This window comes from Triturus cristatus, chromosome 4_2 (assembly GCF_964204655.1).
Source record: "Triturus cristatus chromosome 4_2, aTriCri1.1, whole genome shotgun sequence".
NCBI classification, from domain to species: Eukaryota; Metazoa; Chordata; class Amphibia; order Caudata; family Salamandridae; genus Triturus; species Triturus cristatus.
Genome location: NC_140586.1, coordinates 871,252,768 through 871,275,738, shown reverse-complemented (window position 1 = coordinate 871,275,738; position 22,971 = coordinate 871,252,768). Strand labels below are relative to the sequence as shown.

The 22,971-nt window shown below is 51.9% G+C and overlaps 1 protein-coding gene across 2 annotated transcripts in view; it reads left to right on the top strand.

Annotated features, from left to right (window-relative positions):
* The window catches only part of CCDC17 (coiled-coil domain containing 17), a 507,736-nt gene that overhangs the window by 5,760 nt on the left and 479,005 nt on the right, over positions 1–22,971 (top strand). For both annotated transcript variants that reach the window (XM_085602872.1, XM_085602873.1), the window contains exon 2: positions 21,964–22,104. In XM_085602872.1, coding sequence (XP_085458998.1) covers positions 21,964–22,104 — 141 coding nt within the window. The remainder of the gene's footprint in view (positions 1–21,963; positions 22,105–22,971) is intronic.

Sequence of the window (22,971 nt, the reverse complement as noted above, 5' to 3'; positions counted from 1 at the left end):
CCCTCTCCCCTGCTCAGCATGGGTACAAACATGTAAACAAAGTGACCGGCCCGAAGGATAGTCACCAGCCCGATGCTCTGTGGTGGGCAACACTGCTTCATCAGCCATGTGTGGGGCAATCCCCGGGTGGGTGCATGGCATCTGCAGTCACATAACTCCTGACATTATCTTGCATTTGGTAAGGAAAACCGAGCACTGACTATTGTTTCTTTGCTGTGTAAATTGTAAATGTAAATTGATACTTGTATAGCGCACTACTCACCCGCAAGGGTCTCAAGGCACTTGTACGAATACCGCTGTGGAACCCATCCTGGCTTTCCCTGTGAGGCGTCCACTCCTGGGCACCCCCAAGGTGGAGGCCAGGCATCCTTAGCGTTGTGGGGGCCGTTGTGGAGATTAAGCAAGCTATTGCCCAGAGTTGCAGAGTTGGACTCCATGATTGGAATAGGCACCGAGGCGAGAATTATCAGGTCCGTGGAATTTTTGAGCCCAAGACCCGCCGAGGCAGGGAATTGAACCCTGGTCCCGGGCTAGACCTCTGCATCAGGGTCTGCCGCTCTAATCATTGAGCCACACTTCTCCACTGTGGGAGGCCTCTGTCCTGTCTCCATTTCCTGCATCACATTCTTTGCAAGCCACACCATTGCAGGACTACCAACTCACACGGTGCCACCGTGTGTCACACAATATCAGCTCCAGGTCAAGGCGCTATCACATGGTGGTAGGAAACATGAGCTAGAAACCCCTGCACTGAGCGAGTTTCCAGCTGGTCTTTGGAGGTTCTAAGCAGCCAATGTCCATAAAGGGGCGTGAAAACACCCCAGAACACCAGCAGCAGCAGTGGGGGAGGGTGGTGGGCAGTAGGGGGCAGAAGTGCCTCAGCATGAAGCCCCTCCCCCATCAAGGCTACGCCCCTCCACACACAGTGGCTTTTGTATTTTAAGATGTCGGGTCTCCCACTGATAGAATGACAAGTGATGCCCAGGACCCAGCGTACCCTTTATCAGATGCCCTACCCACTGCGTGATGTACTGCTTGGGATCCATGGCTGCTAAGAACTGTTGTGGCTGACTTGCTTCGGCAGCTGGAACCCCGCAGCCTCTCTCAGATCAGATGGCACCCTTCCGTACCATGGAACCCAAGAGGCAGTGATGCCTACAGTGGTCAGGAAGCAGGACACCCCCTTCTGAGGGACCTTGGGGGTAGTGTACAGAATGGTACCCCTGCCTCATATGGAGCTGATTGATTCTTCACCAGTGCTTTCCCTACTGGGCCCCCGCGGAAGAGTGATGTAGTCCATAAGACCATAGAGTTGTTCGTACTCTATGGCCATGGAAAGTACATTGATGTGGGAGCTGCAGCTAATTTGCTTAAAGAAATATTGCGGCCTGGCCCTTCAGCGTTGGAAACGTGGCTACCCTTCAACAAAGCCCTGACAGAAACTCTAGCTGTGGCTGGAACCATGCTTGGTGAAGCCAGTAAATTGCTCCATTGCTGGGCGCTATCGGCCTGCTCTGTGTAACCCTGCCTTCTTATCACAACACCCACCACTGGGAAATCTTCAAGTCCAGGCTTCAGCCTGCAAAGCAGACCTGAATTCCTTCGCTGCTCCCTCGCCTGACAGAGATTGGCAAGGGGGTATTCTATTTTGCCAGTTTTGCAATATGGCCAAGAACCTTTTATATGCTGGTTTGGGCACCACCGACTGGGTATGACATGCAATGGGCACTAGTGTGGTGATTCCCAGCCACGCGTGGATGCGTAGCATGGGTTTCTCTTGGGTCGTGCAGGCATCCCTCATGGATATGCCTTTCGATGGCACCAGACTGTTTGGAGGCATTGTAGATTCAGCTCTGAAGCAGATCAGAGATTGCTACACTCACGTCCGCGCCTCGGGTTTGCTGTCCCTCTGCTGCCAGTTCAATGAAAAATGCCAGCAATTAAGTGGTTAACACGAAAGGTAGCATATCGATCTGGTTGGCAGCCCATTCGGCCCTTTCGAGGGCCCTTTCCTAGCGGAGTGGCGTGGAAGAGGACAAAGCCATCAATAGCAGATCCAGTGCTCTCCTTCGTCTCCTGCAGCCAAGCTCTCTGATTCACTCTTCGGAGGTCGCTTTGGCCACTAGGGGGCAGAGTACATTTTTACCTGTCCGGCTGGTACAAAGTTACCTCAGGCGGATGGGTCCCGCAGGTTGGCTGTTATGGTCATGCTCTTCCTTTTCTATAAACCTCTCCTCCAGTTCCTCCTATCTTTGCACATACGTCAGGAGAACATGCATCCATCTTTGCCAAATCTGCCCCTTCAGTCCCAACCTAAGGGGAAATTAGAGTCTCCAAGAAGGAGAGGGGTTATTTCTTGATGCCCCAAAAGAAGGTGGCTTAGACCGATGTTGGACCATTGGGTCTTGAACAACTTCCTACAAAAGAGTAAGTTCAAGACACCGACTCTGGCCCAGGTTGTCCCTGCCTGGGGATTGGATGTTGTAGGATGCATACTTTAATGTGCCCGTGCTGCAGGTCCACAGGCGTTTCTTGTCACTCATTGTGGGGAGGGAACACTTACTGTCTTCTCTGTCAGCCTCATCATGACCCCCCCTTGGTGTTCATGAGGGTGAGGACAGGGCACTGGTTGTGGCCCCTCGTCGCAGGTTGGAGTACATGTATCCCATACCTTTATGACTGGTTGGTGCAGGCAGGCTTGTCACAGTCCGTTGTAGACCACCAGAGAAAGGCAATCTGGCTACTGTCTTCTTCATGAATAAGCCACAATCCCATCTGTGGCCAGTGCACAGGATTCCCTTTATAGGGGTATTTAAGGACGCTGTCGCTTTCAAGGCTTTTCTGCCTCAAAAGCGCATCTAGGACATGTTTCGAGTTCAATCTGGTGTTCTGTGTGCATCCTGCTGGTGCCTCATGTCAGATAAAACATGCAGACTCCGCATCTCTGTGGCAGGGAAAGCGGCCTGGGACTTTCACTAGTGGATGAAGGAGTCCAACCTTACTTGCATCAGGCCGTTCTCTGTACCTCATCCAGAGCTCACGCTGGGTATAGACGCCTACGCTTGGGGTGAAGAGGCCACCTGGATGAGGTGGAGATCAGAGGTCCAGGCCTCCTCTGGAGAAGAGGTACCACATCAATATTGTGGAGCTGCAAGATATCCAGCCGCCTCTGAAGGCTTTGCTTCTTTCCATCAGGGGCAGCCAAAGGCGACTTGGGACAGACAACCCGGCCGCCACCTGGGACAGCAACAGCAGCAGTTTGGGGACTCGAGTACTGTGCCAGGAGAGGACGGAGGCTGCGGTGGAGGCACCTGCAGATCACCGACACAGCACATGGAAGGAGTTACAGTGAAGAAGACAGATTTATGGGTCAAACGTCCCAAAGAACAGCTGTGCCTAGGCTCCAAAGGCACGCACATTTACAAGGTAAAATCCAACTTAAGGTTGCACTGTAGAAAGGTGCAGGAGGAAACATATATGTAAGTCCTTTGGAAAAAATGCATCACCACAGGTGACTTCAACCCAGGGAGGACTGATCAGGAAAACAGAAAGGCCAAGGATGCTGACAAACGCTTAATGCACCCATCAGCGAGGTTCATTCTGGGCCAAAGGCAGGAGATACTGAAGTAGACTTAAAGCTTTAAAGCCAGGCGGCTTCGGTCGACGGCCGCCTGTCTGATCCCAGTACCTTAATACCGGAGAGCCAGATTGAGAGCACAGGCTTTTTCTGAGGTTACAGCTCAGGCCTGGGACAGACCGATGCCTGAGTTACGCCTAGAGACCAATATCGTAACATTTCGTGAGTCTCTAAAAGCCAGTGTGTTTACATGGGCTGTGCCTGGAGCCACTGAGTATGCGATTTGCTGCATAGAGTGTAATAGTTTGTTAGACGCACTAGGGTAATTACGCGCTCTTTAAAATAAATAAATAAATAACTAAGCTTAGGCTGTAGTGAGTCACCTGGACTGTCCCTGCTCTAGGCCACAAACTTTGCCCAACATCCAGGATATTTGGACTTAGTGGCAGACAGCCAGCAGCCAAGATGGCCTCCGCTTCTTCTTCAGGTAGCTTGAATCCACTCAGCGGATGCCATTGAATCTCCTCGCTCGGAGGTGTAGGTTGTGGAGGTTTGGGTGCAGATCCCTGCCCTGCTGTTAGGAGAGCAGGTCCTACTCCCCACTTTCTTCTCTCTGTCCATCCCACCCGGGAGGAGGAGATACTTCACTGGTATGATCTAAGAGACCCCTCAGTTCTTATATCAGTGGGATTAAGGGGCGTTGGGCGGAAGAGCAATTTTTGGGGGGATTTCGTGATGCTAAAAAAGGAAGGGCAGTCTAGAAATGAATCTAGTCCAGGCGGATCATGCTTTGCGTGGAGATGTGCAATGTATTTGCTGAGAAGGAGTCTGCTGAGGGTTTTCAGACTATTCTGCCAGAGCGGAGGCCTCCTCTAGAGCCTTGGGCAGAGGTATTCCACTGCTGGATCTCTGCCTGGTGGTACTTGGGGCGTTGTCCACACCTTCACATGGCACCACTGCCCTGACTCACTAAGCTGGAGGGATTGCCTTTTTGTCTGCTCGGTCCTCCGGAGTAACCTAGTGTGAAGTCCACTCCTCAGACCCTCCACATTGTGGGAGGTACTGTTTTGGTATCTATTCAAAAGCGAGGAATCAAAGTACGAGGTTACCTTGGGAAAGACTCTTTCTGGTGGATACTCTATCTAACCGCACATTCCTCACCACCATCCCTCCTCCCCATTCTCCGGAGTGGAGTTATAGGTGTTATAAGGTTCCATATTCGATTTTGTACACTGTCAAGATTTCAGTATGTGTAAGGACGCAGAAGGCCATGTTATAAACTGAAGTCAGCATGTCTTGGTGGCATCTATGCACAGGTCAGCACTGTCATTTCTGGGGGTGGCATGAAGCTGCCGCCAAGCCAGGTGGCACCACCTATCAACGTGCAGGAGCAATTGCCGAAAAACGTTTACTCACCCAGTCTGAGGGAGAAATCTGTGGTAATATAGAGTATCCACCAGAAAGGGCATTTCGAGAGTAAGTAACTTGATTGTCAAACAGATGTCAGCAGTGAGAGCTTTCTTTTATTTATTATATTGTTGGGGGTATTTTGGAGCATGGACCTAGCCCAGAAGGGGGCAAAGTGCTGTATGTACCATTAGAATACATAAGGTACATCATAGGCAGGGAACCTGCAGGGCCGCGTGCAGGAGGAAGGCCACTCACTTTGGGATGCCATACGGCAGGGTGAGCAGGCCGGTAGTGGGGAGCAAGCGGAGACAGCCCAGATCCGCCGAATGGCTGGGCACAAAAATGGACAAACAAGATAGCGAGTTGGGGCCTAGCTCCAGGGAGAGGCTACCGCTCCACACAATCAGCGTGAAAACCAACAGGGAACTTTATAACCCCATAAAACTGCATATACGATGGCCTGAACAAACTAGGAGGTGTCACAAGTATGGTAGACAGGTAACAGAATGTGATATGTCAGGAATGATTTATGACCTGTCAGATGTTGCGATTTATGACCTGTCAGAGGTTGCGATTTATGACCTGTCAGATGATTTACAGGCCCGGCAAAATGATTTATGGCTGCGAAGGGATTGATTGATAATCTGTCATGTCTATGATTTATGAGCTTGTCAAAATGATTTATGACATCTAGTGACGTGGGTTCATTGCCTGGTCATAGCAGGTATGACCACGGTACTTTAACCAAAAGTAAGTTGTACATGTAATGCTACATAAACTGCGGCCGACATATAGCACACGAAAACAAGACATACACGTGTTGGTGAACTTTATTGGAAACTATATGTGAAGAAGAATATGCATAATGCATGGCAGTTTGGGAGTGAGCCCAGTGCAGAGGATACCAGAGGAGGAAGGTTGAGAGGTCAAGTAGTTTGAGGCTTTCACGTAAAGTGCTTAATAGCTCTCACTGCAAGCTCTCACTGGGATTCTGGTGGGAAGAGAGGCCATTGCAGATCCTTGATGTGGGAGAGATGTCCACACTCTTACTTTGCTTAGTGAATAACCGAGCTGCTGAAGAAAAGCTGCTTAATGTGGACACAAAGTAGCCTGGGAGCAGTTGTCAAAGTGTAACATGACGAGGACACTTCCTGTAGATCACAACTTTGTAGGTGAGAGGCTGAGCAAAAGCTTAACTTTGTGCAGCAATGGCGGCTGGAAACACACTGGGGCTTATTGACATCATTTTTTATCACATTCAAAAGTGACGCACCAGCGGCGCAAGGGGCTTGTAAATAAGCCCCACCATGTCCAGGTCCTTTTCCGGGATGTTGTCTTTGAAGAAGCGAGATGAGTCAACGAGAAAGGCCATTCATTAATAAGAAGACGAAAAGCAGGGTAAAAACCATGTTGTTGAGTCATTGCTTAAACAGAGGCTCGGTGATTCCCCATTTACGAGCACATACTCAGTCTTTGGGGGGCTGAGTATTAAATAAGCTTAAGGCACCCAGGACCGAATGAGGTTTAAGCAAGAATTGGGTGTATGTATTTCTTTAGCTAGTGACACTTTAAGATGTAATTAGGTATCATTGTAGTAAGGATAGATGGCACTGTCTTGTTGGTTGAGCATCACTCCCAGGGCCTCCATGTATAGGGTGATCACTACCATGGCCTCCATGTCTAGGGTGATCACTACCAGGGCCTCCATGTATAGGGTGATCTCACCCAGGGCCTCCATGCATAGGGTAATCTCACCCAGGGCCTCATGCATAGGGTGATCTCTACCAGGACCTCCATGTATAGGGTGATCTCCCCCCAGGGCATCATGCATAGGGTGATCTCCCCCAGGACCTCCATGTGTAGGGTGATCTCCCCCAGGGTCTCCATGCATAGGGTAATCTCTCCCAGGGCATCCATGTATAGGGTGATCTCTCCCAGGGCCTCCATGTATAGGGTGATCTCTCCCAGAGCCTCCATGTACAGGGCATCTCTCTCATGGCCTCCATGTGTAGGGTTATCTCTCGCAGGACCTCCATGTGTAGGGTGATCACTCACTGGGTCTCTGTGAATAGGGTGATCACACATAAGGCCTTCGTGTGTGGGGTGATCTTTACCAGGGCCTCCATGCATATGGTCATCTCTCCCAGGGCCTCCATGTGTAGGGTGATCTCACCCAGGCCATACATATCCATGCACAGGGTGATCTCTCCCAGGGCCCCCATGTATAGTGTGAGCTCTCCCAGGGCCTCCATGTATCGGGTGATCAACCCCAGGGCCCCCATGTATAGTGTGATCTCTCCCAGGGCCTCAATGTACAGGTTGATCTCCCCCAGGACCTCCATGCATAGGGTAATCTCACCCAGGGTCTCATGCATGGGGTGATCTCTCCCAGGGCCTCAATGTGTAGGGTGACCTTACCTAAGGCCTCCATATACAGGGTAATCTCACCCAGGCCATCCATGTATAGTGTGATCTCTCCCTGGGCCTCCTTGTATAGGGTGATCACTCATGGGGCCTCCCTGTATAGGTTGATCACTCACGGGGCCTCCATGTATAGGGTGATCTCCCCCCGGGACTTCATGTGTAGGGTGCTCTCTCCCAGGGCCTCCATGCATAAAGTGATCTCACCCAGGGCCTCAGTGTATAGGGTGATCACTCCTGGGGCCTCTGTGTATAGGATGATCTCTCCCAGGGCCTCCATGAATAGGGTGATCTTTCCCCGGGCCTCCATGTATAGGGTATTCTCCCCCCCAGGGCCTCCCTGTATAGGGTGATCTCTCCCAGTGCCTCCATGCACAGGGTGATCTCTCCCAGGGCCCCCATGTATAGTGTGAGCTCTCCCAGGGCCTCCATGTATCGGGTGATCAACCCCAGGGCCCCCATGTATAGTGTGATCTCTCCCAGGGCCTCCATGTACAGGTTGATCTCCCCCAGGACCTCCATGCATAGGGTAATCTCACCCAGGGCCTCATGCATAGGGTGATCTCTACCAGGGCCTCCATGTATAGGGTGATCTCCCCCCAGGGCATCATGCATAGGGTGATCTCCCCCAGGACCTCCATGTGTAGGGTGATCTCCCCCAGGGTCTCCATGTATAGGGTGATCTCTCCAAGGGCCCTCATGTATATTGTGATCTCTCCCAGGGCATCCATGTATAGGGGGATCTCTCCCAGGGCCTCCATGTATAGGGTGATCTATCCCAGAGCCTCCATGTATAGGGCATCTCTCTCATGGCCTCCATGTGTAGGGTTATCTCTCTCAGGACCTCCATGTGTAGGGTGATCACTCACTGGGTCTCTGTGAATAGGGGGATCACACATAAGGCCTTCGTGTGTGGGGTGATCTCTCCCAGGGCCTCCATGCATATGGTCATCTCTCCCAGGGCCTCCATGTGTAGGGTGACCTTACCTAAGGCCTCCATATATAGGGTAATCTCACCCAGGCCATCCATGTATAGTGTGATCTCTCCCAGGGCCTCCTTGTATAGGGTGATCACTCATGGGGCCTCCCTGTATAGGGTGATCACTCACGGGGCCTCCATGTATAGGGTGATCTCCCCCCGGGACTTCATGTGTAGGGTGCTCTCTCCCAGGGCCTCCATGCATAAAGTGATCTCACCCAGGGCCTCAGTGTATAGGGTGATCACTCCTGGGGCCTCTGTGTATAGGATGATCTCTCCCAGGGCCTCCATGAATAGGGTGATCTTTCCCCGGGCCTCCATGTATAGGGTATTCTCCCCCCCAGGGCCTCCCTGTATAGGGTGATCTCTCCCGGTGCCTCCGTGCACAGGGTGATCTCTCCCAGGGCCCCCATGTATAGTGTGAGCTCTCCCAGGGCCTCCATGTATCGGGTGATCAACCCCAGGGCCCCCATGTATAGTGTAATCTCTCCCAGGGCCTCCATCTACAGGTTGATCTCCCCCAGGACCTCCATATATAGGGTGATCTCCCCAGGGCCTCCATGTATAAGATGATCTTTCCCAGGGCCTCCATGTATAAGATGATCTTTCCCAGGGCCTCCATGTATATGGTGATCTCTCCCAGGGCCTCCATGTATAGGGTATCTCTTTCATGGCCTCCATGTGTAGGGTTATCTCTCGCAGGACCTCAATGTGTAAGGCGATCTCTCACTGGGTCTCCGTGTATAGGGTGATCACTCATAAGGCCTCCGTGTGTGGGGTGATCGCTCCCAAGGCCTCCATGCATAGGGTGATCTCACCCAGGGCATCAAGCATAGGGTGATCTCCCCCAGGGCCTCCCTGTATAGGGTGATCTCTCCCAGGGCCTCCATGTATATGGTGATCTCTCCCAGGGCCTCCATATATATGGTGATCTCTCCCAGCGCCTCCATATATAGGGTGATCACTCATGGGGCCTCCATGTATAGGGTGATCTCCCCCGGGGTCTCCATGTATTGGGTGATCTCTCCAAGGGCCTCCATGTATAGGGTGATCTCTCCCAGGGCCTCCCTGTTTAGGGTAATCATTCCTAGGGCCTCCCTGTATAGAGTGATCTCCCCCAGGACATCCACATGTAGGGTGATCTCTCCTAGGGCCTCCGTGTATAGGGTGATCTCTCCCAGGGCCTCCATGTATATGGTGATCTCTCTTAGGGCCTCCCTGTGTACGGTAATCACTCCTAGGGCCTCCCTGTATAGAGTGATCTCCCCCAGGACCTCCACATGTAGGGTGATCTCTCCTAGGGCCTCCATGTATAGGGTGATCTCTCCCAGGGCCTCCATGCATAAAGTGATCTCACCCAGGGCCTCAGTGTATAGGGTGATCACTCCTGGGGCCTCTGTGTATAGGATGATCTCTCCCAGGGCCTCCATGAATAGGGTGATCTTTCCCCGGGCCTCCATGTATAGGGTATTCTCCCCCCCAGGGCCTCCCTGTATAGGGTGATCTCTCCCGGTGCCTCCGTGCACAGGGTGATCTCTCCCAGGGCCTCCATGTATATGGTGATCTCTCTTAGGGCCTCCCTGTGTACGGTAATCACTCCTAGGGCCTCCCTGTATAGAGTGATCTCCCCCAGGACCTCCACATGTAGGGTGATCTCTCCTAGGGCCTCCATGTATAGGGTGATCTCTCCCAGGGCCTCCATGCATAAAGTGATCTCTCCCAGGGCCTCAGTGTATATGGTGATCTCTCTTAGGGCCTCCCTGTGTACGGTAATCACTCCTAGGGCCTCCCTGTATAGAGTGATCTCCCCCAGGACCTCCACATGTAGGGTGATCTCTCCTAGGGCCTCCATGTATAGGGTGATCTCTCCCAGGGCCTCCATGCATAAAGTGATCTCACCCAGGGCCTCAGTGTATAGGGTGATCACTCCTGGGGCCTCTGTGTATAGGATGATCTCTCCCAGGGCCTCCATGAATAGGGTGATCTTTCCCCGGGCCTCCATGTATAGGGTATTCTCCCCCCCAGGGCCTCCCTGTATAGGGTGATCTCTCCCGGTGCCTCCGTGCACAGGGTGATCTCTCCCAGGGCCCCCATGTATAGTGTGAGCTCTCCCAGGGCCTCCATGTATCGGGTGATCAACCCCAGGGCCCCCATGTATAGTGTAATCTCTCCCAGGGCCTCCATCTACAGGTTGATCTCCCCCAGGACCTCCATATATAGGGTGATCTCCCCAGGGCCTCCATGTATAAGATGATCTTTCCCAGGGCCTCCATGTATAAGATGATCTTTCCCAGGGCCTCCATGTATATGGTGATCTCTCCCAGGGCCTCCATGTATAGGGTATCTCTTTCATGGCCTCCATGTGTAGGGTTATCTCTCGCAGGACCTCAATGTGTAAGGCGATCTCTCACTGGGTCTCCGTGTATAGGGTGATCACTCATAAGGCCTCCGTGTGTGGGGTGATCGCTCCCAAGGCCTCCATGCATAGGGTGATCTCACCCAGGGCATCAAGTATAGGGTGATCTCCCCCAGGGCCTCCCTGTATAGGGTGATCTCTCCCAGGGCCTCCATGTATATGGTGATCTCTCCCAGGGCCTCCATATATATGGTGATCTCTCCCAGCGCCTCCATATATAGGGTGATCACTCATGGGGCCTCCATGTATAGGGTGATCTCCCCCGGGGTCTCCATGTATAGGGTGATCTCTCCAAGGGCCTCCATGTATAGGGTGATCTCTCCCAGGGCCTCCCTGTTTAGGGTAATCATTCCTAGGGCCTCCCTGTATAGAGTGATCTCCCCCAGGACATCCACATGTAGGGTGATCTCTCCTAGGGCCTCCGTGTATAGGGTGATCTCTCCCAGGGCCTCCATGTATATGGTGATCTCTCTTAGGGCCTCCCTGTGTACGGTAATCACTCCTAGGGCCTCCCTGTATAGAGTGATCTCCCCCAGGACCTCCACATGTAGGGTGATCTCTCCTAGGGCCTCCATGTATAGGGTGATCTCTCCCAGGGCCTCCATGTATATGGTGATCGCTCTCAGGGCCTCCATGTGTAGGGTTATCTCTCTCAGGACCTCCATGTGTAGGGTGATCACACACTGAGTCTCCGTGTGTGGGGTGATCTCTCCCAGGTCCTCCATGCATAGGGTGATCTCTCCCAGGGCCTCTATGTGTAGGGTGACCTCACCTAGGGCCTCCATATATAGGGTGATCTCACCCAGGCCATACATGTATAGGATAATCTCTCCCAGGGCCTCCGTGTATAGGGAGAACACTCAAGGGCCTCCATGTATGTGGTGATCTCTCTCAGGGCCACCAAGTATAAGGTGATCTCCCCTAGGGCCTCCATGTATAAGGTGCTCTCTCCCAGGGTCTCCGTGTAGCGGGTGATCACTCCCAGGGTCTCTGTGTGTAAGGTGATCTCTCCCAGGGCCTCCTTGTGTAGGGTGATGATCACTCCTAGGGTCTCCCTGTATAGGGTGATCTCTCCCAGGGCCTCCCTGAATAGGGTGATCTCTTCCAGGGCCTCCATGTATAGGGTATTCTCTCTCCCAGGGCCTCCATGTATAGGATGATCTCTCCCAGGGCCTCCATGTATATGGTGATCTGTCCCAGGGCCTCCATGTATAGGGTGATCTCACTCAGGGCTTCCGTGTATAAGGTGTTCTCTCCGAGGGCCTCCATGTACAGGGTGATCTCTTCCAGGGTCCCCATGAATAGTGTGATCTCTCCCAGGGCCTCCATATATCGGGTGATCTCCCCCAGGACCCACGTGTATAGTGTGATCTCTCCCAGGGCCTCCATGTATAGGCTGATCTCCCCCAGGACCTCCATGTGTAGGGTGATCTCCCCCAGGGCCTCCATGTATAAGATGATCTCTCCCAGGGCCTCGATGTATATGGTGATTTCTCCCAGGGCCTCCATGTATAGGGTATCTCTTTCATGGCCTCCATGAGTAGGGTTATCTTTCTCAGGACCTCCATGTGTAAGGCGATCACTCACTGGGTCTCCGTGCATAGGGTGATCACTCATAAGGCCTCCGTGTGTGGGGTGATCTCTCCCAGGGCCTGCATGCATAGAGTGATCTCACCCAGGGCATCATGCATAGGGTGATCTCCCCCAGGGCCTCCATGTATAGGGTGATCTCTCCCATGGCCTCCATGTATATGGTGCTCTCTCCCAGGGCCTCCATATATAGGGTGATCTCTCCCAGGGCCTCCATGTATAGGGTGATCTATCCCAGGGCCTCCATGTATAGGGTGACCTCACCCAGGCTATCCATGTATAGGGGGATCTCTCCCAGGGCCTACCTGTATAGAGTTATTACTCATAAGGCCTCCGTGTGTGGGGTGATCTCTCCCAGGGCCTCCATGCATAGGGTGATCTTTCCCAGTGCCTCCGTGTATAGGCTGATCACTCATGGGGCCTCCATGTGTAGGGTAATCACTCCTAGGGCCTCCCTGTATAGAGTGATCTCCCCCAGGACCTCCACATGTAGGGTGATCTCTCCTAGGGCCTCCATGTATAGGGCGATCTCTCACAGGGCCTCCATGTATATGGTGATCTCTCTCAGGGCCTCCATGTATAGGGTGATCTCTCCCAGGGCCTCCATGTATAGGGTATCTCTCTCGTGGCCTCCATGTGTAGGGTTATCTCTCTCAGGACCTCCATGTGTAGGGTGATCACACACTGAGTCTCCGTGTGTGGGGTGATCTCTCCCAGGGCCTCCATGCATAGGGTGATCTCTCCCGGGGCCTCTATATGTAGGGTGACCTCACCTAGGGCCTGCATATATAGGGTGATCTCACCCAGGCCATACATGTCTAGGATGATCTCTCCCAGGGCCTCCGTGTACAGGTTGATCACTCACGGGGCCTCCATGTATGTGGTGATCTCTCTCAGGGCCTCCATGTATAAGGTGATCTCCCCCAGGGCCTCCATGTATAAGGTGATCTCCCCCAGGGCCTTCATGTGTAGGGTGCTCTCTCCCAGGACCTCCGTGTAGCGGGTGATAACTCCCAGGGTCTCTGTGTGTAAGGTGATCTCTCCCAGGGCCTCCTTGTGTAGGGTGATGATCACTCCTAGGGTCTCCCTGTATAGGGTGATCTCTCCCAGGGCCTCCCTGAATAGGGTGATCTCTTCCAGGGCCTCCATGTATAGGGTATTCTCTCTCCCAGGGCCTCCATGTATAGGCTGATCTCTCCCAGGGCCTCCATGTATATGGTGATCTGTCCCAGGGCCTCCATGTATAAGGTGATCTCACCCAGGGCTTCCGTGTATAAGGTGTTCTCTCCCAGGGCCTCCATGTACAGGGTGATCTCTCCCAGGGTCCCCATGTATAGTGTGATCTCTCCCAGGGCCTCCATGTATTGGGTGATCTCCCCCAGGGCCCACATGTATAGTGTGATCTCTCCCAGGGCCTCCATGTATAGGCGGATCTCCCCCAGGACCTCCATGTGTAGGGTGATCACCCCCAGGGCCTCCATGTATAGGGTGATCTCTTCCAGGGCCTCCATGTATAGGGTATTCTCTCTCCCAGGGCCTCCATGTATAGGATGATCTCTCCCAGGGCCTCCATGTATATGGTGATCTGTCCCAGGGCCTCCATGTATAAGGTGATCTCACCCAGGGCTTCCGTGTATAAGGTGTTCTCTCCCAGGGCCTCCATGTACAGGGTGATCTCTCCCAGGGTCCCCATGTATAGTGTGATCTCTCCCAGGGCCTCCATGTATTGGGTGATCTCCCCCAGGGCCCACATGTATAGTGTGATCTCTCCCAGGGCCTCCATGTATAGGCGGATCTCCCCCAGGACCTCCATGTGTAGGGTGATCTCCCCCAGGGCCTCCATGTATAAGATGATCTCTCCCAGGGCCTCGATGTATATGGTGATCTCTCCCAGGGCCTTCATGTATAGGGTATCTCTTTCATGGCCTCCATGTGTAGGGTTATCTCTCTCAGGACCTCCATGTGTAAGGCGATCACTCACTGGGTCATCGTGTATAGGGTGATCACTCATAAGGCCTCCGTGCGTGGGGTGATCTCTCCCAGGGCCTGCATGCATAGAGTGATCTCCCCCAGGGCATCATGCATAGGGTGATCTCCCCCAGGGTCTTCATATATAGGGTGATCTCTCCCATGGCCTCCATGTATAGGGTGATCTATCCCAGGGCCTCCATGTATAGGGCGACCTCACCCAGGCTATCCATGTATAGGGTGATCTCTCCCAGGGCCTACCTGTATAGGGTTATTACTCATAAGCCCTCCGTGTGTGGGGTGATCTCTCCCAGGGCCTCCATGCATAGGGTGATCTCTCCCAGGGCCTCCGTGTATAGGGTGATCACTCATGGGGCCTCCATGTATAGGGTGATCACTCACGGGGCCTTCATGTGTAGGGTGTCCTCCCAGGGCCTCCATGCATAGAGTGATCTCACCCAGGACATGAGCTAGAGGTTAATGTGGAGAAAACAAAATTCATGGTACTCCACGGGGCAGGTACTGTTTCGGCAAAAGTTTTTATGTGTGGGAAGCTCTTGGAGCAGGCCAAAGTCTTTACTTACCTAGGCATTACCCTTGGCGAAAAGTTGAGCTGGACTCCTCAGGTGAAGCTCCTAGCATTGAAACACTCCCAGCTAGCAGGAGCCCTTTTAAGGGAGCATAGGCTCTCTCAAACTAAGCCAGTGGCTCCAGCTGTTAAGCTGTACTCCCTGAAAATAGTCCCTGCTATTTTATATGGTGCTGAGATCTAGGGTTGTAGTAATCTGTCCGACTTAGTCTTGGCCCAAAATAAATTTTTAAGATCTATTGTGGGCCTCCCAAGATCGACTCCACGAATCCCTCTTCTGTTCGATCTTGGTTGCAATCCCATTGAGGATATTGCACAGCTTAGAATGTTGTTCTTCTGGAGAAGGCTATGGTCTACCCCCGAATTACATCCATTCGCAAAGGCCCTGCTTGAAGTACGGGGGTTGGACCATTCAAACAAGATCATATGGCTAAAAACTATCAAAACCCTACTTATTGATATGGGAATGAGGGATTTGTGGGTATCCCCGGAAGCGGCTGTTTTCCCAACTAAAACAGAATTTAGAGTAGCATACTGGAGCTTAGTAAAACTTAGGAGATACTCTACTCTGGTAGGCTCTCCATTGACTAGAGACTTCTGGGTCTTTAAAGATGAACCATTCCTCGAATCTTATTGGGACTTAATTACTAAACCTAGAGACCGCAGGTTGTACCATCAATTCCGGGTAGAAACGCTCCCACTTAGGGAATTTACCAGCAAATGGAAAACTGGTAAGGGAGATAGGTGTCCATTTTGCCCTAATTGTATAGAAAGTGTAAGCCACTTCCTCTATGTTTGTCCAGCCTATCATTCAGCTAGGAGCATGTGGCTGAAAACGAAATAATTATTATAGGGGTAGCCAAATTCCTTAGCTGGTCTTGGGCTATTCGCGAAAGAAATGGCGGACTATAGTAGCTTGTTAATTTCTATCCTTTTTGTTTTTTAAAAGAAATTTTAATGGATATTTTAAAATTTTTAATGTATTGTATTGGGTGTGTAAAACCTTTATATTCTGTGATATCCAATTTATGGTCGTGGTATTTCACGCTGTTTTATCTGTATATATATGTCTTTTAAGATGAATAATCGTAATAAAGACTTATTTGAATTTAATTGAATTGTATACGGTGATCTCTCTCAGGGCCTCCATGCACAGAGTGATTTCTCTCTGGGCCTCCGTGTGTAGGGTGATCTCTCCTAGGGCCTCTGTGGATAGGGTGATCTCTCCCAGGGTATCTGTATATAGGGTGATCTCTCCTGGGGCATCTGTGAATAGGGGGATCTCTCTCAGTGCCTCTGTGTATAGGGCGGTCTCTCCCATGATCTCTCCCAGGGCCTCAATGTATTGAGTGATCTGTCCCAGGGCCTTCATGCATAGAGTGATCTCTCCTGGGGCCTCTGTTTATAGGGCGATCTCTCTCAGGACCCCCATGTACAGGGTGATCTCTCTCAGGGCCTCCATATAGGGTGATCTCTTCCAGGGCCTCCATGCATAGGGTGATCTCTCCCAAGGCCTCTGTGTATAGGGTGATCTCTTTCAGGGCCTCCATGTATAGGGTGATTTCTCTCAGGGCTTCAATGTACAGGGTGATCTCTCTCAGGGCCTCCCTGTATTGGGTGATCTCTCCCAGGGCCTCCCTAAATAGGGTGATCTCTCCCAGGGCCTCCATGTTTAGGGTGTTCTCACTCCCAGATCCTCCATGTATAGGGTGATCTCTCCAAGGGCCTCCATGCACAGGGTGATCTCTCCTTTGTCCTCCATGTATATGGTGATCTGTCCCAGGGCCTCCATGTATAGGGAGATCTCACCCAGGGCCTCCGTGTATAAGGTGATCTCTCTCAGGGCCTCCATGCATAGAGTGATGTCTCGCTGGGCCTCTGTGTGCAGGGTGATCTCTCCCAGGGCCTCTGTGGATAGGGTGATCTCTCCCAGGGCCTCTGTATATAGGGTGATCTCTCCCGGGGCATCCATGAATAGGGTGATCTCTCGCAGGGCCTCCATGTTTAGGGTGTTCTCACTCCCAGATCCTCCATGTATAGGGTGATCTCTCCAAGGGCCTCCATGCACAGGGTGATCTCTCCTTGGTCCTCCATGTATATGGTGATCTGTCCCAGGGCCTCCATGTATAGGGAGATCTCACCCAGGGCCTCCGTGTATAAGGTGATCTTTCTCAGGGCCTCCATTTATAGAGTGATGTCTCGCTGGGCCTCTGTGGATAGGGTGATCTCTCCCAGGGCCTCCGTATACAGGGTGATCTCTCCCGGGGCATCCATGAATAGGGTGATCTCTCGCAGGGCCTCCGTGTATAAGGTGATCTCTCCCATGATCTCTACTAGGGCCTCAATGCATAGAGTGGTCTCTCCCAGGGCCTCTGTTTATAGGTTGATCTCTCTCTGGGCCTCCATGTACATGGTGATATCTCCCAGAGCCTCCATATATAGGGTGATCTCTTCCACTGCCTCCATATATAGGGTGATCTCTCCCAGGGCCTCCGTGTATAGGGTGATCTCTCCCAGGGCCTCGGTGTATAAGGTGATCTCTCTCAGGGCTTCAATGTACAGGATGATCTCTCTCAGGACCTCCGTGTATAGGGTTAGCTCTCTCAGGGCCTCCGTGTACAGGGCGATCTCTCCCGGGGCCTCCGTGTACAGGGTGATCTCTCCTGGGGCCTCCATGTACAGAGTGATCTCTCACGGGACCTCCATTTGTAGGGTGATCTCTCCCAGGGCCTCCATGGATAGGGTGATCTGTCACCTGGCCTCCATGTATAGGGTGATCTCTCACCAGGCCTCCATGTATAGGGTGATCTCTCCCAGGGCCTCCGTGTATAGGGTGATCTCTCCCAGGGCCTTCGTGTATAGGGTGACCTCTCCCAGGGCCTCCATGTATGTGGTGAACTCTCTCAGGGCCTCCGTGTATTGGGTGATCTCTCCCAGGTCCTCCATGTATAGGGTGATGTCTCACCTGGCCTCCATGCATAGGGTGATTTCACCCTGGGCCTCCATGCGTAGGGTGATCTCCCCCAGGACCTCCATGTATAGGGTGATCTCACCCAGGACCTCCATGCATAGGGTGATCTCACCCAGGGCCTCATGCATAGAGGGATCTCTACCAGGGCCTCTCTGTATAGAGTGATCTCACCCAGGGCCACCATGTGTAGGGTGATCTCACCCAGGGCCACCATGTGTAGGGTGATCTCCCCCAGGGCCTCCATGCGTAGGGTGATCTCATCCAGGGCCACCATGTGTAGGGTGATCTCACCCAGGGCCACCATGTGTAGGGTGATCTCCCCCAGGGCCTCCATGCATAGGGTGATCTCATCCAGGGCCTCCATGTGTGGGGTGATCTCTCCCAGGGCCACCATGTGTAGGGTGATCTATCCCAGGGCCTCCATGCCTAGGGTAATCTCACCCAGGGCCACCATGTGTAGGGGGATCTCCCCCAGGGCCTCCATGCATAGGGTGATCTCATCCAGGGCCTCCATGTGTGGGGTGATCTCTCCCAGGGCCACCATGTGTAGGGTGATCTATCCCAGGGCCACCATGCCTAGGGTAATCTCATCCAGGGCCACCATGTGTAGGGGGATCTCCCCCAGGGCCTCCATGCATAGGGTGATCTCATCCAGGGCCTCCATGTGTGGGGTGATCTCTCCCAGGGCCACCATGTGTGGGGTGATCTCACCCAGGGCCACCATGTGTGGGGTGATCTCACCCAGGGCCTCCGTGTATTGGGTGATCTCTCCCACGTCCTCCATATATAGGGTGATCTCCCCCAGGGCCTCCATGCGTAGGGTGATCTCCCCCAGGGCCTCCATGTGTGGGGTGATCTCACCCAGGGCCTCCATGTGTGGGGTGATCTCACCCAGGGTCTCCGTGTGTGGGGTGATCTCTCCCAGGGTCTCCGTGTATAGGGTGATCATGTGAGCAACAATAGAACTGTATTGAAGTCTTCATGAGAGCAGAATTGGGAGAAATGTGTAGGATTCTAACACCACAAAATGACTGACGGGGCCTGCCTGCCAGTAAAGCTGAGGGTGTGTGTCTTTGGTTGAGTAGTGACATCAGAATGGTGTGGCTTTAAGACGCCTCTCAGCATGTTTTGTTTAGATCACCACTGCTCACAGCAGGGTGAGCTTGCCAGAGTGATAAACTGAGGCACGAAAAGTGCACGTTTGCTGTCTGTGTGCACCTGTGGATGCACCCTTATTGAGCCTACTCTAGCGCTTTACAGCCGAAGGCGCTAGCTGCAGCGGCCTTGCCTGTTCTAAGACCTTGCTTACAGGCTTGAGACTGGGGTTCAGTTCCCCTGTGAGGGGGACTGAACCCCCCAGGCATAGAAGGTGGAAACCTCAGCGCCCTGAAGCTGGCCCTTTCCAGGCCTGAGGAGCTTATCGAGTCCTGCTTTTGCCTTTGTTTTCTTCTGCTGATAGTTGCATTTATTGTTGGTAAAAGCAAAGCGACAAGAGCCAGAATGCAAAGAAAGAATAAAAGGGAGTGACGCATCGGGAGAGCCTCCGGTGAGGTTTGCAATGATGCATTACCCCTCCCGGTGAAGCCTCCACATTACACTGCTGCCAGGCAGCCCAAGGTTTGCTGCTGAGCGAGACCAGGATCTAAAGGGACAGAGGAGCTCAGGACACAGGTTGGAGCCAGGACCCCGCTCACTCTGGAGACGGTCTCGTGCCCCCGGGATGGAGCCCATCCCAGCACACTCTCCTGTGCTGGATTAGTGGACCTTTGGCACACCCCATGGAGGAAGGTTGCTCGGTATCCGCTCTTGGAGATCTGCCGCCCACTCATGGCCTCCAAGAGGAGATAACATTTGAGAGCTGAGCCCTTGTAACAACAGCGGCGGCCCTAAAAGCAGTGTTTGGGGTTTGCTGATCCTGCAGTCTTCTGGGGCATTGACCGCTCGCATGTCTGGCATGCATTGCATTTGCAATGATGTTTGATCAGATAACTTTAATAACTTTTAGAGTCAAGCCATTGACATCTGGGATTGCACCTTCCATGGTGGCGGCTCATCACCCTTATGCTCCAGATGAACACGGTCTTTTATGTTTTCGTCCTCGTGCCGCGCAGTCGTTTGCCCGCGTTGTAGGTCACATTGGTAGGGGAGGAAGCAGGGTTTTCCTTGCATAGATGGCCATCGCCCCCTCAAAAACGGCCCCAGTGCCCGGTCACTGAAACGGTTGGGTCCACATGAGCCGTGCGACTGGGGGAGGTATGGTTGCGCTGCTCGTCATAACTGGCGGCTTTCACTGGTTTCTACGTCATACTTGTAACATCGCGTCAACATAGTTTGTTTTAGAGGAATTTCAATTTTTTTAAAATAAAAATCCATTGTCTTCTCAGAGAGGAACCATGATCTAGCTTCAACAAAGTTTTTTTAGTGGGATATAAAGTAGCAGTTCAAAGTTGAAAGCCGGGGGGAGGAGAAGGGGCATTGCATGGGTTCTGGGTTCCATAAAACGCCAGCCAAGGGTCAAGAATAAACCCCTTAGCGGCTTATTTATGAGCCCCTTGCACCAGTTTTGCGCCGCTGTTGCATCACTTATAGTGACGCATCATTGGCGTAAATAATGCACCATGTTGCGCCATATTTACGAAGTGACGCTTCTAGGCAGATGCATCACTTTATAAGCCCTGCGCTACATTATACCTGCGTCAGGTATAATGTATGCAGGGTGGGCGTTCCCCCGCAAGAAAGGGTCGTAGGAGTGGTGCAGCAAAATCTATGAGATTTCGCTGCGCCACTTCTCGGACATCAATGCGTCAAAACCTTACGTCTTCCTCATGGCAGGCGTAAGGGTGACGCAGGCCCTTACACATGGGGCTTGCCCCATGTGAAAGGAACGTTGCTGGAGTTACGTCGGGCTTCCTACACAACTCCGGCAATGCGCCACTTTTTGCGCCGACAGATACGTCAGTTATACTGACCTATCTGTCATTCCTTGCGACATGATGCGTCATACTGTAAATATGACGCATCATTGATGTTGCAAGGAGGGCGCACTGAGAAGTGGCGCATCGTTGCTTTCACGCAGTGATGCACCATTTCTCGTAAATGAGGCCTTTAGACTTTAAAATTATTGGGTCCGAATGTGGGGAGAAATTTACTCAAATGTGATGCGGCACAGCACAGCAACCAAAGTCGCTGCATTGCAGCAAAGTGTGGGTGAAGCACAGCGCCATATCTACTAAGATATGGCGCTGTTTTTTCTCCTCCTCCACTGGCACATTTTGGCTGCCATGCACCAGCTCACACACCCAGGCACCGAAGTGCAAGGATGTATGAGTTCTGTCAATCATAGGTTTTGTGTTCAAAGGGGAACCTTCCAGTAAAAAACCTAAACATTAATACTTTTCCCACTTTGTCTGCACGTTGTACAGTGCAGCACACATGCAAAGTTGGATACCTTGCTGCAAGATATTGGTACATAAGGATTTGCGTCAAAACCCATGGCTGGTTGCTTTGGATCCCAGGTACCACCCATGGAATGCCTCCTTGACATAAAGTGCAGAACGTTGCACATACTACTACTTTGCATTACTTTGACCAACTTTCCAATTCAAATCTTGATTTGTGCTGGAAATTAAATACCAGCGCAATGTTTTGCACTTAGTTTGTGTTACAAAAGCAGTGGACAACTGGTGCAAAGTGTTGTTCAATCTGGCTGTGGTGTTTGTCCCTGAGACCTTGCAAGGCCTGCACATCCCAGGTTCCATGTGTCTCAATACGCCCCAATATACGCTCAGGGCGCGTGCCTCTTGGTTGCGAGGATCCATGCAGCATTGCTCTCATTCGCTGCCCTGCAGTCGGTGTAGAGTTCATAGTGGCCTTGTCCCAGACCCTGCCAGCGTTCTCCACCATGCCTCTCAGGACTGTCCGTTTATGTTGGATTCCTGTGCATCTCTTTGCCTCTGGCTGCCGCTCTTCATGCACTGACCTGCTGCTTCTTCTTTTAATATTTGTGTGGTGTTGCCACTCGGTGATGGTGGATCGTCTGCAGTGGCGAGACCCACAGGAGAGCTTCTCCAGTCTGAAAGCGCGTGAAGAAATGCTGCATGAGCGACGCAGGACCCTCATGGGTGGACTCCAAGCCAACGAGAGCGTCTCGGACAGCCTGGCGTTGAAGAGGCTTACAGACGAGGTACAGTGCCTTTTCAGCATACGCTATACTAGGACCAGAGCTGCATGTTTTCGGTGCTTACATTTTGTAAATTATGGTGGTGTTTTTTCAGTGTTTTCCCAAGTTGTAAAATCGAGTGATTATGATTGATGACACATTCCATCCCAAAATACACTTTTCAGTGTTATACAAAATCTGGCGGCACAGAACTGCCCTTTTTTTGCAATCACAGAATTCGTGCACAGTACAATGAGTGCCACCAGATGCAGTAGGTCTCACCATGTGCTTCAGTTTAAAGAAGTGTTATGTTGTCATGTGTAGAATTAGGAACTCTGTTGTGTTTGCTCATAATAAATGTGTCTCTGGCTCAAAAATAAAAGCCTCCTCTCAGATATTTTTCACAACCCTGACAATTTCACTATCTTTGGGACTCACAGGTCGAATGTATCTGCCATATTTTGAGAATGATAAAACACTTGTTCAGATATTTCCAAACTCTTTACATGTTGTGGTGTACAACAATCTTCACTGTGTTGAGCAGTGTATAAGAAATATTCTCGCATAAACATTGAGCACCTGCATACCCCTTCTAGCCCTTGAGGTACCTGTGATGTATTTGCATACTTCTCCCCTGAGGCAGAAGCCGGGGGTTCTTTGCTCTTTTCTGGGATTTACATTAAAACTTATTGATCGCTCGTTATTGATTTAAAAATAACGATTTTAAAAAGTGTAAATATTTTAGCTTGCATTTTTTAATTATCTTTCCCCACCTCGGCGCGAGACTTGCGTCGCTCCGAGGCTGCTCACTGACCTGCCCTGCCACAGCGCTGCTGTTACTAGGCGCTGGCAACTAACTTACTCGATCCACCTTAGCTGCCATCTTGAGCA